Source organism: Hippocampus bargibanti, linkage group LG04, assembly GCF_051943395.1.
Source record: "Hippocampus bargibanti isolate YZ-2025 linkage group LG04, ASM5194339v1, whole genome shotgun sequence".
NCBI classification, from domain to species: Eukaryota; Metazoa; Chordata; class Actinopteri; order Syngnathiformes; family Syngnathidae; genus Hippocampus; species Hippocampus bargibanti.
Genome location: NC_142737.1, coordinates 31,488,919 through 31,509,597, shown reverse-complemented (window position 1 = coordinate 31,509,597; position 20,679 = coordinate 31,488,919). Strand labels below are relative to the sequence as shown.

The 20,679-nt window shown below is 40.1% G+C and overlaps 1 protein-coding gene across 1 annotated transcript in view; it reads right to left on the bottom strand.

Annotated features, from left to right (window-relative positions):
• Window positions 1–20,679, bottom strand: part of LOC148899697 (amyloid-beta A4 precursor protein-binding family A member 1-like) — a 77,745-nt gene that overhangs the window by 19,968 nt on the left and 37,098 nt on the right. Inside the window, exons 6-11 of the mRNA XM_088995570.1 lie at window positions 18,556–18,735; window positions 12,691–12,870; window positions 5,502–5,714; window positions 3,815–3,885; window positions 711–759; window positions 496–636 (exon numbers count right to left, since the gene is read on the bottom strand). Of these exons, the coding sequence (XP_088851696.1) occupies window positions 496–636; window positions 711–759; window positions 3,815–3,885; window positions 5,502–5,714; window positions 12,691–12,870; window positions 18,556–18,735 (834 nt within the window). The remainder of the gene's footprint in view (window positions 1–495; window positions 637–710; window positions 760–3,814; window positions 3,886–5,501; window positions 5,715–12,690; window positions 12,871–18,555; window positions 18,736–20,679) is intronic.

Genomic DNA, 20,679 nt, shown 5'->3' with positions numbered 1-20,679 from the left:
TATTTACATTTAAAGCCATCCATAACCTTGCCCCCCTATCGCTCTGTTCATCTTCAAATTTCTGTTTCCTCTTGGTCTTTCAGATCTTTATCCTCCCTGCACCTCTGTGTGCCCTCTGCCTGTCTCACCACAATGGGGTGCAGAGCTTTCAGCCGCGCCGCTCCCAAACTCTGTAACTCACTTCCACCCAACGTACGCAATATATATCACTTCCACTTTTCAAATCCTACCTAAAAACCCATCTGTTTCAAATTGCATTCACGCTGAAGTTTGGTTTTGTTGTTCTGTGTATTGTTCTTTTAATTGTAAAGTGTGCTTGGGTGTTCTGAAAGTCGCTAGGAAATTAAAAGTATGATTATTTATTACATATTTGGCCAATAAAGATGATTTGGTTTCTGATGCCTGCCTTTACGTCTTTATACACAAACATTGACAGCTTTGGAAACAATAGTACATGTACAAAATGTAATTTATTTGGTAGCACTTGTAGCTCACCTCTCCCACAGCAGTGGACAGCAGACAGACAATTTTTTTATGGGGTGTAGCAACCACACTTTGGCTGTTGATCTCGATGATGCGGTGACCAACTCTAACTCCACCCCTTTCAGCAATCCCACCACGCATAAGGCTACAGATCTGCTTAAGGGGAGGAACATCATTTGAATCAATTATCAATATTATAAACATGATAGTTCATAAATATTACCCACAGTGCCATTCTGGACAATGAAACCCAGTTGGTAGCGGAGGTCTGGACGCCTGATCCTCTCCTTTCCAGGGCATATCTCCACATCTCTAGTTTCTCCGCCACCTTTTGCCCGTTCTCGCTACAGATCACAATGTCATCTGCAAACATCATGGTCCAAGGAGATTCTTGTCTAACATCGTCTGTCAGCCTGTCCATCACCATAGCAAACAAGAAGGGGCTCAGAGCTGACCCCTGGTGGAGTCCCAACTCCACCTTGAATTCCTCAGTCATACCGACAGCACACCTCACAACTGTCTTACAGTCATGATACATGTCTTGCACCGCTGTGACATACTTTTGCGTCACTCCAGACTTCCTCATGCAACGCCACAGCTCTTCTCTGGGCACCCTGTCATACGCTTTCTCCAGATCTACAAAGACACAATGCAATTCCTTCTGACCTTCTCTGGACTTCTCTATCAGCATTCTTAAAGCAAACATTGCATCTGTCGTACTGTTTTTTGGCATGAAGCCATACTGCTGCCCACAAATGTTCACTTCTGCTCTTAGTCTAGCTTCAACTACTCTTTCCCAGAGTTTCATTGTATGGCTCATCAACTTTATTCCTCTGTAATTAGGACAACTCTGCACATCTCCTTTGTTCTTCCAAAATATGGTCACGAGTACACTTCGTCTCCATTCTTCAGGCATCTGTTCACCATCTAAGATCTTGTTGAATAACCCAGTCAAGAACACCACCGCTACCTCTCCAAGACACTTCCATACCTCGATTGGTAAATCATCAGGCACACGTGCCTTTCTCCCCTTCATCCTCTTCAGCGCCCTCCTCACTTCATCCTTGCTAATGCTTGCTACGTCTTGGTTCACAACAGTCACGTCTTCTACTATTTGTTCCTTATCATTTTCCTCATTCATCAATTCTTAAAAGTACTCCTTTCATCTTACCATCACACTACTGGCACCTGTTAATACATTGCCATCTCTATCCTTAATCACCCGAACCTGCTGCAGGTCCTTACCAACTTTGTCTCTCTGTCTCGCCAGCCTGTAAAGATCAGTCTCCCCTTCCTTACTGTACAGCCGAGCATAAAAGTCATCACAGGCCTCTTGTTTGGCCTTTGCCACCTTGACTTTAACCGTGCGCTGCATCTCCTTGTACTGCTGTGTACTCTCATCCGTCCTCTCAGTGTCCCACTTCTTCTTTACTAACCTCTTTCTCTGTATACCATCCTGCACCTCCCCATTCCACCACCAAGTCTCCTTATCTACCTTTCTCCCAATCGATACACCAAGTACTTTCCGACCTGTGTCTCTGATGATGTTCGCTGTAGTTTGCCAGTCATCTGGAAGGACCTCTTGCCCACCCAGTGCTTGTCTTACCTCCTTCCAAAGTCCAACCAAAATTTCTCCTTCTCCCCCAGCTCACATCCTACTTGTGGGGCATACATTCATACATACATACATACATACATACATACATACATACATACATACATACATACATACATACATTTTCTAGCTTCAGACTCATTATTCTATCTGATACTCTTTTTACTTCTAAGACATTCCTAACAAACTCCTCTTTTAAGATGACCCCAACTCCATTTCTCTTTCTGTCTAGAACAACTTAAACCCTGGCTCTAACCTTCTAGCCTTGCTCCCTTTCCACCTGGTCTCCTGGACACACAGTATGTCCACCTTCCTTCTTTGCATCATGTCAACCATCTCTCGACCTTTACCTGTCATTGTTCTTACATTCAAAGTTCCTACGCTTAGTTCTATACTCTTGGCGTTCCATTTCTCTCTTTTCCTCCGGGCACACCTCCCTCCTCTCCTTCTTCGACCAACAATAATCCATTTTCCACTGGCACGCTAAGGTCAACAGTACCAATGGCGGCCGTCCGGGCCTCGACCGATCCGGAATGGGATTCAGAGGTTTGATTCGCATAATTCGTATTCGAGTTGTAATATTGTCTTTGTGTTGTCATATTATTATTATTTTTTTTTTGTTCTTTTGACTTCAAGACGGCGCCACGATAGTGGCTGCCTTTCCAGCAGCTCATGTATTTTGTTTTTCTATTTTCATTCCTTTTATCACTTTGCTGCTGTGAAATGTATATTTCTCCACTGCGAGACTAATAAAGGCAAATCCAATCCAATCCAATCCAATCCAAGACTATGAACGAGGATAGCAGTCGTGTGAGGGGTAAGAGACGGGCGAATACGATTGATATTGCGTAGGTGAAAGTACGCAGATTGGGTTAAGTTATTTATATGGGAGTGGAAAGATAGTGTGCTGTCAGGGATGACACCAGTGTGCTCTACTGCATGGGGCATTCAACCATCATATTATAGTCAAAATCTTGTTATTTCTGCTTGGCGATGCTGCACATTGTGACAAAGCTGTCATTGAGTGGTATCACTGCACAATGACACCCTTACATTACAGAAACACTTTATGTACTTACATGCCATGTGTTTTATTTTAGCCGCTTGTTATTACAATATGACCGTACCCTGTACTATTGGAGACAAATTCATCATATGTCAGATCAAAATACTTTTATTTACATTTAAAGCCATCCATAACCTTGCCCCCCTATCGCTCTGTTCATCTTCAAATTTCTGTTTCCTCTTGGTCTTTCAGATCTTTATCCTCCCTGCACCTCTGTGTGCCCTCTGCCTGTCTCACCACAATGGGGTGCAGAGCTTTCAGCCGCTCCGCTCCCAAACTCTGTAACTCACTTCCACCCAACGTACGCAATATATATCACTTCCACTTTTCAAATCCTACCTAAAAACCCATCTGTTTCAAATTGCATTCACGGTGAAGTTTGGTTTTGTTGTTCTGTGTATTGTTCTTTTAATTGTAAAGTGTGCTTGGGTGTTCTGAAAGTCGCTAGGAAATTAAAAGTATGATTATTTATTACATATTTGGCCAATAAAGATGATTTGGTTTCTGATGCCTGCCTTTACGTCTTTATACACAAACATTGACAGCTTTGGAAACAATAGTACATGTACAAAATGTAATTTATTTGGTAGCACTTGTAGCTCACCTCTCCCACAGCAATGAAACCCAGTTGGTAGCGGAGGTCTGGACGCCTGATTCGTACTGTCGTCACTGGAGAACATCTCACTATGTTCATCTTGATGCATGACTGTTTTTTAAGATCCTAAAAATAAAAATAGTGGTATAGTAAACATAGAAATAGTGGTATAGTTTCCCACATTTGTCCACCTCAACAAGAAAGTAATTTATCCACATCCCCACCCTCATTTTCTGCCCTACAGAGGCATGAAGAGGACGTGAGACGGATCTTCAAGTAGCAGAAGATTAAGAAATCTGTGGGGCTCGACCAACTGTCTCTGACCTGCCTGAAAATCTGTGCAGACCAGCTGGCTGTGATCTTCCCACAAATTTTCAACTGATCCTTAGTGCTGTGTAAGGTACCATTCTGCTTTAAACAGTCGACCGTTGACCAAGTTTTCAAGAAACCAGTATTATTGAACCTGAATTATTATAGACATGTCGCTCTGACATCCATAGTCATGAAGTATTTCGGACACATTGTGCTGTACCACCTAAACAACATCACCCAACCCCTGCTGGACCATTTTCAGTTTGCCTACCTGTAAAACAGGTTGTTGAGAATGTAGTCAACATTGGACTGCACTACATCCTTGAGCACCTTGACAGAAGAGGAAACTATGCAAGGATTCTTGCATAGTTTCAACACCATCTTCCTGCAATTCCCCAGCAGCAAACCTGTCCAGGTCAGTGTGTCCCAAACAATCTCACAGTAAATTATTCCTGATGGGATGAACACAGCAAGTTAGCCTGCGAAGAACAACATCATCCCACACACTACTAGCACTGGAGCCCAATAGGGATACGTCCTTTCTCCACTGCTCTCTGCTCTTCTCTCTTTTACACGAACGATTGGACCTCAACACATCCAGCCGTCAAACTCATAAAGTTCACAGACACGCACCACAGTCATTGGTCTCACCAAAGTCGGCGATGAGTTGCTCATGAGCGATGAGTTGCCTCATGTTGATAGGCAGATCAACATGAGGCGGAGCAGCTGGAGGTGTCGTTTAGCCGACAAACTCGAGCTGAACATGCTCAAGACAGAAGAGATTATTGTGGACTTCAGGAAACATCCTTCACCACAGCTGCCAGGACATGAATTTGGGAGGTTATAGCAACTCCATCATGTAAAACGGCCCAGCAGAGGATGTACTTCCTGAGGCTTCTGAGAAAGCATCCCCTGCCACTCGAGGTGCTAAGACAGTTCTACACAGCAGTTATCAAATAAATACTCTGTTCATTCATCAAGTTTAGTTTTATTTGATCTATATTCCACAGCACCACTCACTTTAAAGCGCTCAAGGGCATCTGCATAAGTGCATACTTTAAAATCGTTCAATGCTTTTCTGCACCAATTGTACTGTACCAATTGTATACTATTGTATTGTACCACTGATCATTTGAGCTCTGCTTGATACCTTGCACATTGTCTCACGGTTGTCATTGTGTGGTACCGCGGCACAACGGTTTACTTACATTTCATTCCGGAATGTCCTTCCATACTTATTTGTCATGTCCTTGTTTATGATCGTACCAGTGCATGTGCTAGCGGAGACAAATTCCTTGTGTGTTCTACATACTTGGCCAATAAAGTAAATTCTGATTTTTTTTTCCATGGAATAATGAATCAACAAAACAATGTTTTAAACCCACTGCAATTGGATGAAAACACATTAAGAATAATAATACTTCACATACCTTGATGATACTCTGAGACGTACACAATGGAAGACCCACCAGACTGGTACCATTAATTGACATGATCTGGTCACCTATGTTCAGCCTGCCAGACCTCTCTGCTGGTCCAGCATGCATCATGTTGGCAATGATGACTGTTGGCAGAATGGAGCCCCATCCACTTTCCACAATGACCACACCAAGAATCTCCCCTTTTGTTTTCTGGAGCAACACCTGAAGTACAGGGGCAAGGAATTACAAATAAAGGGGATATGATGATACGAGTGCAGCATGTTCTACCGCTGACAAATTCCTTGTGTGTTGTACATACTTGGCAATAAAGATTACTATTCTGATTCAGATTCTGACACAATGTGGAAAATTTTCTTGTCAATCTATTTGTATACAAATGGGTGGATCTCCACCTCAGTGCCCACCCATCAATTGTGAATTTAAGTGGATTACTAGTTTTGAAATCACTCAAGTCAACCATTTACTGGATTTGGTGTTGCTCAATTATAAAATAAAAGCTGCTTGTTGAGACAAGTAGAATCAGGGTAACAAAAGTTCAATGTTATTTATTACACTTGACAATGTAACATTACAGTCTAAGTTTTTAACAGTGGTCATGATCTGCTTTCACAGGCCACATAAATTGCTGTGGTGACCGGCCTTGACTTTGACATCTGTGTTCTTGATGTTCATGACTTTTTGCCTTGATGTTTTTTGCCATGTTTTTTTTTTTCATGTCAGTAGTCCTTGTTGATATTTCTCAGTTTGTATTATTCGTGTATTGGAATTTATTCTCGTTTACGTGACAAGCCATTTATGTTTATCTTCATCCTTGTCTTTTGCGAGTGATTATCAGGTTATCCGAATACCTCCAGGACGCCCGTGATCCTTGTGAGGACATGTGGACCAGATAACGCAGGGGTGGCAAACCCATTTTTGTCACGGGCCACTTTGAAGTTACGTCTTCCCCCAGAGTTTGAATTCCATCGGTTATTTGTTTGTTCACTTATTTTGAGTGGAAATACAGACACAAAACATTTTTGCAAAACTTCAATGTTATTGATTGACCAATGACAATTTGACATTTTGGTATACGTTTTAGAAAGGACCATGGACGTTGCTTTCCCGGGCCACATAAGATGACATGACGGGCTAGATCTGGTCCCTGGGTCTTGAGTTTGACACCTGTGATACTTGATGACCAATGTCCCAACTTTACTCAAATTGGGTTTGTAATAAATTACTGAAATAATCTAGTCATAAATGTATACTTTAAAAGCAAACATTCACAAAATGAAACAATCCTCTCGTGATTCAGGTCTGACTTGGAGGACAGGAATTATTTTGTGACCACTGGAAGTTTTTAATCTCATCGACTGGTAACAGACTGACTGGTAACAGATTTCTATCCTTTCACCGACACCCCAACCCTATCCCTTTTCAATTGCTGCTGTGGACTGCAAATTTCCCCATTGTGGGACGAATAAAGGTATTCTGATTCTGATGGCCTCCCTCAATGTTTGGTCTTTGGGCCCCTTTTGTTCTGGCTGTATGTGCTTGTCAAATTCTTCACAACTTTAATGTGAACTACCAAGGAACCACTATATCCAGCTACTCCCCTCAGGCAGGCACTACCGATCCATGCACACCAAATCCAGCAGACATTTAAACAGCTTCTTCATCCAAGCCATTAACTCTTTAAATGGTAACCCAAATAGAATTGTAAAGTGCCTCTTTGCAATTTTTTGATGATGATACTAGTGCAGGGTGTTCTACCGGAAACAAATTCCTTATGTGTCCTACATACTTGGCAATGAAGATGATTCTGATATCAAGCAACGTCCCTAAATGACAACAATTCAGTACATTTATGTCATTGTCTAAAAAAAAGCAATAAAAACTTCCTTCAACAAAACCAAAACCAACTGAGCAATTTTTTGGGTGACAAAAAGAAGACAACTAATATAAGTTAACGGTCATAGTCAGTATCTTAGTACAATAACAAAGACCAAGTTATCTTAATGTGCAATATGCTTTCATGCACGAAAATACCAAGATACTTTCGTAAAGAATTGTAAGAATAGTCTTCAATAAATCATGTGGATATATGATTTGACTTATTTTGATTATATATGATTTTGACTTATTTTCTAACACAATGAGAGTATGATCAACCTTAGTTCAAAATAAACATAAAAGAATAGGAATTTTACAAATAAAAAAGACCACAACACAATAAAATCACAAAAAAATACACGTAAAATATAATCCCCCAAAAAACATGATATTTTGTCAAATTCTGAGATTGTTGTTGTTGACCAATAAAAGGTGGGTGTTGGGGTTCCCCTCTGGACGTTTATATATGGGGTCCCAGACTTTGGTGCAGTGCTTGACCCATTCAAAGTATTGTGTTTAGAATTTTGAACTTTTTCTGTACTGTTTCGTAAATTGAGCACAACCGTATTCTTTACATGAAAAGGGTTGGATTCAAATCAAAGATATTTTATTTCCCATGATGACTGCATATTTTGTTGCCGTCTTCAAAATCTCTCCATTTTTTTAGGCCGTGACATTGGTGGTTACACCTCCTCAGCAGCATGCATTTTCCAGCACTGACTTTGAGGAACTATTAGTCAATTCTAGCCTGTTACGATACTGTGTTTTTTTTTTAATTGTAAATTCTGATTTTTTTTCCCATGGAATAATGAATCAACAAAACACTGTTTTAAACCCACTGCAATTGGATGAAAACACATTAAGAATAATAATACTTCACATACCTTGATGATACTCTGAGACATACACAATGGAAGACCCACCAGACTGGTACCATTAATTGACATGATCTGGTCACCTATGTTCAGCCTGCCAGACCTCTCTGCTGGTCCAGCATGCATCATGTTGGCAATGATGACTGTTGGCAGAATGGAGCCCCATCCACTTTCCACAATGACCACACCAAGAATCTCCCCTTTTGTTTTCTGGAGCAACACCTGAAGTACAGGGGCAAGAAATTACAAATAAAGGGGATATGATGATACTAGTGCAGCATGTTCTACCGCTGACAAATTCCTTGTGTGTTGTACATACTTGGCAATAAAGATTACTATTCTAATTCAGATTCTGACACAATGTGGAAAATTGTCTTGTCAATCTATTTGTATACAAATGGGTGGGTCTCCACCTCAGTGCCCACCCATCAATTGTGAATTTAAGTGGATTACTAGTTTTGAAATCACTCAAGTCAACCATTTACTGGATTTGGTGTTGCTCAATTATAAAATAAAAGCTGCTTGTTGAGACAAGTAGAATCAGGGTAACAAAAGTTCAATGTTATTTATTACACTTGACAATGTAACATTACAGTCTAAGTTTTTAACAGTGGTCATGATCTGCTTTCACAGGCCACATAAAGTGCTGTGATGACCGGCCTTGACTTTGACATCTGTGTTCTTGATGTTCATGACTTTTTGCCTTGATGTTTTTTGCCATGTTTTTTTTTCATGTCAGTAGTTCTTGTTGATATTTCTCAGTATTATTCATGTATTGGAATTTATTCTCGTTTACGTGACAAGCCATTTATGTTTATCTTCATCCTTGTCTTTTGCGAGTGATTATCAGGTTATCCGAATACCTCCAGGACGCCCGTGATCCTTGTGAGGACATGTGGACCAGATAACGCAGGGGTGGCAAACCCATTTTTGTCACGGGCCACTTTGAAGTTACGTCTTCCCCCAGAGTTTGAATTCCATCGGTTATTTGTTTGTTCACTTATTTTGAGTGGAAATACAGACACAAAACATTTTTGCAAAACTTCAATGTTATTGATTGACCAATGACAATTTGACATTTTGGTATACGTTTTAGAAAGGACCATGGAAGTTGCTTTCCCGGGCCACATAAGATGACATGACGGGCTAGATCTGGCCCCTGGGTCTTGAGTTTGACACCTGTGATACTTGATGACCAATGTCCCAACTTTACTCAAATTGGGTTTGTAATAAATTACTGAAATAATCTAGTCATAAATGTATACTTTAAAAGCAAACATTCACAAAATGAAACAATCCTCTCGTGATTCAGGTCTGACTTGGAGGACAGGAATTATTTTGTGACCACTGGAAGTTTTTAATCTCATCGACTGGTAACAGACTGACTGGTAACAGATTTCTATCCTTTCACCGACACCCCAACCCTATCCCTTTTCAATTGCTGCTGTGGACTGCAAATTTCCCCATTGTGGGACGAATAAAGGTATTCTGATTCTGATGGCCTCCCTCAATGTTTGGTCTTTGGGCCCCTTTTGTTCTGGCTGTATGTGCTTGTCAAATTCTTCACAACTTTAATGTGAACTACCAAGGAACCACTATATCCAGCTACTCCCCTCAGGCAGGCACTACCGATCCATGCGCACCAAATCCAGCAGACATTTAAACAGCTTCTTCATCCAAGCCATTAACTCTTTAAATGGTAACCCAAATAGAATTGTAAAGTGCCTCTTTGCAATTTTTTGATGATGATACTAGTGCAGGGTGTTCTACCGGAAACAAATTCCTTATGTGTCCTACATACTTGGCAATGAAGATGATTCTGATATCAAGCAACGTCCCTAAATGACAACAATTCAGTACATTTATGTCATTGTCTAAAAAAAAAAATCAAAACTTCCTTCAACAAAACCAAAACCAACTGAGCAATTTTTTGGGTGACAAAAAGAAGACAACTAATATAAGTTAACGGTCATAGTCAGTATCTTAGTACAATAACAAAGACCAAGTTATCTTAATGTGCAATATGCTTTCATGCACGAAAATACCAAGATACTTTCGTAAAGAATTGTAAGAATAGTCTTCAATAAATCATGTGGATATATGATTTTGACTTATTTTGATTATATATGATTTTGACTTATTTTCTAACACAATGAGAGTATGATCAACCTTAGTTCAAAATAAACATAAAAGAATAGGAATTTTACAAATAAAAAAGACCACAACACAATAAAATCACAAAAAACTACACGTAAAATATAATCCCCAAAAAACATGATATTTTGTCAAATTCTGAGATTGTTGTTGTTGACCAATAAAAGGTGGGTGTTGGGGTTCCCCTCTGGACGTTTATATATGGGGTCCCAGACTTTGGTGCAGTGCTTGACCCATTCAAAGTATTGTGTTTAGAATTTTGAACTTTTTCTGTACTGTTTCGTAAATTGAGCACAACCGTATTCTTTACATGAAAAGGGTTGGATTCAAATCAAAGATATTTTATTTCTCATGATGACTGCATATTTTGTTGCTGTCTTCAAAATCTCTCCATTTTTTTAGGCCGTGACATTGGTGGTTACACCTCCTCAGCAGCATGCATTTTCCAGCACTGACTTTGAGGAACTATTAGTCAATTCTATGGCAAACCCATTTTTGTCACGGGCCACTTTGAAGTTACGTCTTCCCCCAGAGTTTGAATTCCATCGGTTATTTGTTTGTTCACTTATTTTGAGTGGAAATACAGACACAAAACATTTTTGCAAAACTTCAATGTTATTGATTGACCAATGACAATTTGACATTTTGGTATACGTTTTAGAAAGGACCATGGACGTTGCTTTCCCGGGCCACATAAGATGACATGACGGGCTAGATCTGGTCCCTGGGTCTTGAGTTTGACACCTGTGATACTTGATGACCAATGTCCCAACTTTACTCAAATTGGGTTTGTAATAAATTACTGAAATAATCTAGTCATAAATGTATACTTTAAAAGCAAACATTCACAAAATGAAACAATCCTCTCGTGATTCAGGTCTGACTTGGAGGACAGGAATTATTTTGTGACCACTGGAAGTTTTTAATCTCATCGACTGGTAACAGACTGACTGGTAACAGATTTCTATCCTTTCACCGACACCCCAACCCTATCCCTTTTCAATTGCTGCTGTGGACTGCAAATTTCCCCATTGTGGGACGAATAAAGGTATTCTGATTCTGATGGCCTCCCTCAATGTTTGGTCTTTGGGCCCCTTTTGTTCTGGCTGTATGTGCTTGTCAAATTCTTCACAACTTTAATGTGAACTACCAAGGAACCACTATATCCAGCTACTCCCCTCAGGCAGGCACTACCGATCCATGCACACCAAATCCAGCAGACATTTAAACAGCTTCTTCATCCAAGCCATTAACTCTTTAAATGGTAACCCAAATAGAATTGTAAAGTGCCTCTTTGCAATTTTTTGATGATGATACTAGTGCAGGGTGTTCTACCGGAAACAAATTCCTTATGTGTCCTACATACTTGGCAATGAAGATGATTCTGATATCAAGCAACGTCCCTAAATGACAACAATTCAGTACATTTATGTCATTGTCTAAAAAAAGCAATAAAAACTTCCTTCAACAAAACCAAAACCAACTGAGCAATTTTTTGGGTGACAAAAAGAAGACAACTAATATAAGTTAACGGTCATAGTCAGTATCTTAGTACAATAACAAAGACCAAGTTATCTTAATGTGCAATATGCTTTCATGCACGAAAATACCAAGATACTTTCGTAAAGAATTGTAAGAATAGTCTTCAATAAATCATGTGGATATATGATTTGACTTATTTTGATTATATATGATTTTGACTTATTTTCTAACACAATGAGAGTATGATCAACCTTAGTTCAAAATAAACATAAAAGAATAGGAATTTTACAAATAAAAAAGACCACAACACAATAAAATCACAAAAAAATACACGTAAAATATAATCCCCCAAAAACATGATATTTTGTCAAATTCTGAGATTGTTGTTGTTGACCAATAAAAGGTGGGTGTTGGGGTTCCCCTCTGGACGTTTATATATGGGGTCCCAGACTTTGGTGCAGTGCTTGACCCATTCAAAGTATTGTGTTTAGAATTTTGAACTTTTTCTGTACTGTTTCGTAAATTGAGCACAACCGTATTCTTTACATGAAAAGGGTTGGATTCAAATCAAAGATATTTTATTTCCCATGATGACTGCATATTTTGTTGCCGTCTTCAAAATCTCTCCATTTTTTTAGGCCGTGACATTGGTGGTTACACCTCCTCAGCAGCATGCATTTTCCAGCACTGACTTTGAGGAACTATTAGTCAATTCTAGCCTGTTACGATACTGTGTTTTTTTTTTAATTGTACAGCAGAACAAATACATTTTGAACTAGAAACAGTCTTACTTCTTTGCAGTTCTCCAACTGAGAAAAGTGGATGAGGTCATCATTGTACATGTCCTGAGTGTTAAGCAGGTCACTGTATTCTTTAGGGGTCCGGTCCTTTGGGTTTATGGTGTTGGTCCTCAAGAAGTCCTTGTAAGCCACACCGAAGGCCTGCCCGATAGATTGACCAATGAGCTGGGCCTAAATGTTGGAGTAAAACACAATAAACTCTAATTCCATGATCGATTCATAGGGTAGAAAAGGACTTGCTGAAATTGACCACAAAATTTGGGCCAACATGAAGGGGTATATATACAGTGAGACCTCAACTTAAGAACGCCTTATAATCCGAACTTTTCATCATACGAACGTCAAATTTATGAATATTAAGCCTCATAATAAGAACTATTTTCATCTTACGCACTTCGGTGGAAGTGTGTATACATAAATACATAATCTTCTGCGGAAGAACACGAAAGCACACGACCTTCAGCTCTGGCGGAGTGATCTTCGGCAACCGAACAGCGCTCCAGCCGACGCTACTTTGCACACCCCCTCTCATTGAATGCACACGTCCATCGCCTTCTTGCAGCTTTTTGCTTATACTTTTACGATTATGGCACCGAAAAAAACCCCACCACAGGCTCGTGTTCAGCCCAAGAAGAAACACAATAAAATCACCGTCGCTGAGAAGAAGGAGATAATTGAAACACACAAACGACGTGTGCGTTTATGTGATTTAGCCACAGAGCGCGGCTATGCTAAGTCCACCATCGCTACCATCCTTCGCATCAAAGAAGCTATCAAAGGTGCGTCTGTTGCAAAAGGTGTTTCCATGCTCTTAAAGCGACGGTCTCGGGCAATTGAAGAAGTTTAAAAACTTCTGTTAATTTGGATTCACGAAAAGCAGCTATCCGGCGACAGCGTGAGTAAAGCTATTTTATGCGAGACAGCACGGCTAATTCACGCCGATATCGCCATGCGCCAACCTGGAAGTTCGGCGCTTATTCAGGATTTTAAAGCTCGTAACGGATGGTTCGAGAACATCTGAGGGCGAGGAGGAGAAGGCAATGTTGGCAAAGTGTAATGATGTGCAGGCTTTTACCGAAGAGTTCCATCCAGAAAAGACTGGCTATGACAATCATCAACATGATGAACGATAATGTGACACCTGACAAGACAGAAAGCAACAGGTGTCAATTAAGAGGTTTTTAATCAGCAAAAAGTATGAGGAGTCTCCAAAGAAGCAAAGAGAAGCCACACCAGAGGGTAAGTTACCAGTCCTTCTGTGACTCTACTTCCATAAGCCATCAATGACCATCAAAAAGGTAAATACAGCTTTATTTTACAGCACAGTTTATTTCTTTAATTACAGTCCTCATGTAATGTGCCTCTCTTTCCAAACAGCAACTCCCTTTGACCTTCGATCTCCAACGCCATTCCATCAAGTGATCAATGACCATCACAAATGTAAATAAAGTGACTTCATGATACAAGGCAGTGTATTTCTTTAATTACAATACCATAGCACATTTATTATGCATAGGATAAGGTAGGTTGTGTGTAGTTTTAAAGCTTATTTAGTTGAAAAGTATATTTAATGGAAACCCGGGAACAGATTATTCCCATTTTAATGGTTTCCTATGGGAATTTTTTTTTCGAGATACACACTTTTCACCTTACACACTCTGTCTGGGAACCAATTAAGTTCGGAAGTTGAGGTCTCACTGTATATATAAAAAAAAAAAAATCCTCGTCTCACCCACCATGGGTGGGTGTCTGTCCCCATTTCAGCTCGGGTCCTCTACCAGAGGCCAGGAAGCTTGAGGGTTCTGCGCAGTATCCGTGCTGTTCCCAGCACTGCGCTTTTCTGGACCGAGATATCCGATGTTGTTCCCGGGATCTGTTGCAACCACTCGTCGAGTTTGGGGGTCACTGCCCCAAGTGCTCCGACCACCACAGGCACGACTGTCACCTTTACCTTCCAGGCTCTCTCCAGCTCCTCTCTGGGCCCTTGGTATTTCTCGACTTTCTCATGTTCCTTCTTTAAAGGTAAATACAGCTTTATTTTACAGCACAGTTTATTTCTTTAATTACAGTCCTCATGTAATGTGCCTCTCTTTCCAAACAGCAACTCCCTTTGACCTTCGACCTCCAACGCCATTCCATCAAGTGATCAATGACCATCACAAATGTAAATAAAGTGACTTTATGATACAATGCAGTGTATTTCTTTAATTACAATACCATAGCACATTTATTATGCATAGGATAAGGTAGGTTGTGTGTAGTTTTAAAGCTTATTTAGTTGAAAAGTATATTTAATGGAAACCCGGGAACAGATTATTCCCATTTTAATGGTTTCCTATGGGAATTTTTTTTTCGAGATACACACTTTTCACCTTACACACTCTGTCTGGGAACCAATTAAGTTCGTAAGTTGAGGTCTCACTGTATATATATTTGTGTTTTACTGTTATTATTGTTTGTACTTATATTGTGATCAGTGACACATGGGTAACAAAGGAAAAAGCTAAGAATTACAACACAACATAGAAATATTAAAGTGGTGTCATTATATGTGAACGGCATCAAGAACCCAGTACAGTGGGGCCTCGGTTTACGAACACCTTGTCTTACAAAATTTTGGGTTACGCACGTTAACTTCATGAAAATTAAACCTTGGCATAAGCACTACTTTTCGGGATACACATGGAGCGCCGCCCCACCACGGCTGGCGGAGTCATCTTCGGTGGAAGAACACCAAAGCACACGACCGAACAGCGCGCCAGCCGGCCTACCTTTCCACACCCCCTTTACCTGAATGCACACATCGATCGTCTTCAACGATACTTTTGCTGTTACCAAAAAGACCCCACCACAGACTCGTGTTCGGCCGAAGAAGACACAAAACAAAATTACAGTGGGGGAGAAGAAGGAGATCATTGGCACAAATTGGCAGTACTGGGCACACGAACGAGGTGTGCCCAGTACTGATATGCTAAGTCCACCATTGTTACCATCCTTCGCAACAAAGCTTTACTCAAAGGCGTTATTTACTCGATGCTTTCACGTGACTAATGACACCGAACTATCCCTTAGGGATTATTGGAAGGACCATTTCAATGTGTATCATTGTGTTCAGCTGATAGAAAAGGCTTGGCATGATGTTACCCTTCGATCCTTGAAAGCAGCATGGAAGAATTTGTGGCCCGTATGCATCCTTGAGAGGGACTTTGAAGGATTTGATCCCCATGACTCTGTTGTTTTGGACGACATTGTTTCCATTGGACAGAACATGGCACTCGAAGTGGATGCAGATGACATCGAGGAGCTTCAACCTCAACTCGGTAGACATCAACATTACATTTACTCGCGAGGACATTAAAGAGAACCAACCAGCCTTTTTGGATTGTAAAGTAATTATTAAAGAGGACAGAGCGCTAAAATAAGAAGTCTTTAGGAAGTGTTTCTGTCTTCAAAGTACCATTTTTCCGGTTTATAGGTGCACCTTATATGTGAAGTAATATTGAACCACAATAGGTCTCGCAACTACTGTCAGCACCCACCGACTCCATTTCCCCCTGTAGAAGTAGAACAATACAAAACAACAGCTGAAGCTATAACAAAGCGCTTAACATGGACAATGATCATATACAGGAAATGGTGTTCGTCCTCTTTGTCAAGAGATGACCATCTTCACTGGAATGGGGGGTGGTGAAGATGACTTGCGTGTGAGTTTGATTAAAGTGAAGCAGAGTTGCACAATGTCGTCTGCCCCACTCTCTCGTCCCAGGCCATCTGAATTCAGTGGCAAGACAGAGTCAAGACGACTGGAGATGGGTCGGGATGCAGTGGATGACCACAGTGTTCTACGTGTCTCACGGTGCCCTGCTTGCGCTCCACAACGCTTCGCCCGTTGAACCAGCCCCACACCCGTTGAACCAGTCTAGTGGTTTCCTCCACACAATCTGGGTCCAGGCTTTACATGCATAGGTAGAGAAGCCCTACAATAACATACTGTCTATGTGCCATGCTCACTTCGACAGGGATATATATATACAGGAAATAAAGCAGTCACAAAGATTATAGAAAGCAGCAGGGAGTAAAACTAAGATCACGTTGGAAACAAATGCCAAAGAGCGCAGTCTATTCTATAAAATGTAACCCTGTTCTACTGTAGCGGCATATAATTTGGCGTGTCTTACAAATGAAAAACGTTTTTCAACATGTCATTCATTAAAAGTGGGCCTTATAGTCCTGTGCGTCTTACATATCGAATACATTTGAGACTACAAAATTCATTGTACGCCTCATACAACGGAAAATATGGTCGTTGTAACAAGTTTTTATTTTTTTAATTATTTTATTTTGTGTTTTTCCTTGACTATATGAAGGCGCATTTTGGCAATGTTATGGGGCCCTTGAAGACACAGCACCTTTATCATTCTTCCAATGAGAAAACTGGCAAAAACCTACAAATTTTCAAAAATATTTTGGACAAGAAAAACATGCTTATTATCCTTCTGTCTATGAAACATTTAATTAACTCGTTTCAAAATGAAGTCCAAGATGTCGTCGGTGTAGGCAGCCATCGGCAAGTGCTCTAATGAGACTTGCTTTTTTTGTTCCTGTTTTTTGTTGTTTTTGTGTTTTGTTTTGTTTTGTCACTTTGTGTTGTTATTGCGTCATGTGGGCCAGATGTGTATTGTTTTTCAGCATTTTTTGGTCACGCATGCATTAAGGAGGAGACAGTGTTTGGTGGTTGCTCCTATTCGGCAGCACAAGTATGCAGCACTGTTTTTGATTCGGTGGAATGTCTGTGCCATGCCACTACCATTGCTGGACAGCTCTGGGACGCTTGTGTCTTGTTGTGCCAACACTGTAATGGACTTTTCACAGCCTCGCTTTGTTCAGGGAGAGATCGGTGCTGTTGGATGGCTTGTGGCTGGATGGTAAGATGGTTTGAGGAGCATATGATGAGAAAAAAGGAGTGTCAGAGTGGAGGACCGGAGCATATGTGGAACTGTGACTTGAGGTTTGTAATTGAAGACAATCTCTTTTCATCAATGGATGCTACAGCTTCCTGTTTGCTTTCAACATTTAGCTTGTAGCAGATGTGTGTACATTTTCAATGTGACATCCCTGATCCACTGGTGAATAAGAATGATACATTTTCTTCATAAGTGCTTTTCAAAACACCCAAGGACACTTTACAGACACAGGATGATAACAATAAAATCACAGATAAAATTATAAATAATAAAAGAAGAGCTTATCTATCCAAATAATACCATTTTAAAAAGGTGGGTTTTGAGAATTTGATTGTGGAAAGAGAATCAGTATTTCGGCTGTTGGGTGGAAGTGCTTGGGGGCTGAGCGGCTGGAAGCTCTGCACCTCATCATGCCAAAATGAGTAGAGGGTATACAGATGTTTAGGGAGAATGACGACCTGATGGAACGAGAGGGAACGGAAATTTGAAAGAGGCCAGAGAGCTTTTTGGAGCAAGTTTATGGATTGCTTTATATATACAGTATATAGAAATAATTTGATCAGGGCGATGGAATTCTGAACTAGTTGTAGTTTATGGAGAAATGTGTGAGGGACACCTAGGAGACACTTTGATCCTCTCCTCTTTCATCTATAAATGCTCCATATAACAAAGCGGGTGCAAAAATATTCTTAAGATTGAAAAACTCTCTGTATCATTTGTGTTGTGTCATATTTGTTTTTTGAGTGTCGGCCTTTACAGCAGCTCCTACATTTTGTTTTTGTACTTATTCTTTTAACTTTTGTCTTCCTTTCATAACTTTGCTGATTTCTACAATGTGAGACAAATAAAGGTTATCTAATCTCATATCAAAATAAAATTGTTGTTGACTTACATCCTCAGATTCCAACAAATGACATGTCATCTTGTACTGGCCCTTTGCTTCCGGGTCTGAGAAGTCAACAATTTCTTGAGAATCAAATCGAGGCATTCGGCATCTGGCCATAAAAACCAGAGTGTTCTCTTTGTCTGCAATATAGGACATGGTACGCAGAGGATAGTCCATCATTGTCTCCTGTAAGTCAAAGAGCACAACAGTGCTTATGTACATGATATCAAAACTGAAATTCCGTTCCGGTTTAGATATAAAAACACCTCAAAATTCCATCCATCCATCCAACCACCTCCCCCAAACCTCAATTCCAATGATGTTGGGAAGCCCTGTAAATACGAATTTAAAAATAGAATACAATGATTTGCAAGTCATTTTGAGCCTGTATTCAACTAAACACAACAAAAGTCATATAATATTCAAAGGGTCGGATTTAATAAAAAAATATAATAATTTTCAGTAAAAATAATCAAATAAATTGTAGGCTTTGCTATTCCTTCATCTTAATTTCTCAGATTCTAATTATATAAAGTACACAAGGTTTATATGCAAATTGTGGTTATCAATCCTGAAGGAAATTGTTAGGTTAGCAGCTAACTAAAGTTAGAAGCTAACTGTTAGCTTCTAACTTCAGCTGGAACTGCCTGCATTAAGAAGGTCCACTGATATTTCCATTTATGCATTTTGATCCTCACAAGTCATTCCAAACTGTTTTTGACATTTCCTTCCCCCAACGCATCTAATTCAAATTACATGTTCATCAATTGGCTTAATTGGCATTAATTGGCAAAATATCTCTGTCTCTCTTTCTCTGTATATATATCAGAATCAGAATCATCTTTATTGCCAAGTATGTAGAACACACAAGGAATTTGTTTCCGGTAGAACACGCTGCACTAGTATCGTCGTCAAAAAAACAAACTGCTAAGTGGCACTATACACTATATATATATATATATATATATATATATATATACAAGTCTCGTTATATCGATATTCAAGGGAGTCCGAAAAAATATCGATATAACCGGGACTATCGATATATCCGATATCGATATAACGAGACTTTACTGTATAACGAGACTTTATATATATATATATATATATATATATATATATATATATATATATATATATATATATATATATATATATATATATATATATATATATAAATCCTCGTCTCACCCCTCATGGGTGGTGTCTGTCCCCCATTTTAGCTCGGGTCCTCTACCAGAGGCCAGGAAGCTTGACGGTTCTGCGCAGTATCCGCGCTGTTCCCAGCACTGCACTTTTCTGGGCCGAGATATACGATGTTGTTCCCGGGATCTGTTGCAACCACTCGTCGAGTTTGGGGGTCACTGCCCCGAGTGCTCCGCCCACCACAGGCACGACTGTCACCTTTACCTTCCAGGCTCTCTCCAGCTCCTCTCTGAGCCCTTGGTATTTCTCGATTTTCTCATCTTTCTGATGTTTCCATCACTCAGGACCGCTACATCCATGACAACGGCTTTCCTTTGCCCTTTATCTATGACCACGATATCTGGTTGGTTGGCCATTACCATCTTGTCAGTCTGTATCTGGAAGTCCCACAGAATCTTTGCTCGGTCATTCCCTACTAATATATATACAGTAAAGTCTCGTTATATCGATATCGGATATATCGATAGTCCCGGTTATATCGATACTATTTCTATGCACGCACGGAGAAAATTACATGCAAACAGGGTCGGATATATCGATAGTCCCGGTTATATCGATATTTTTTTCTCCCTTGAATATCGATATAACGAGACTTTACTGTATATATATATATATATATAGTAAAGTCTCGATATAATATCGATACAACCGGCATGCAAATTTTCTCCTTGGGTTCTTAGAAATAGTATCGGAATAAGCAGTAAGCTTCTTCTTTTCCTTTCGGCTTTTCCCATCAGGGGTCGCCACAGCGAATCAATGTCCTCCATCTATCCCGGTTTTGTGCATCCTCTTCTCTCACACCAGCTACCTTTATATCCTCTTTGACCACATTCATTAACCTCCTCTTTGGTCTTCCTCTCGGTCTCCTGCCTGGCAGTTCCAGGCTCAGCATCCTTCTCCCTATATAGTCGCTCTCTCTCCTCT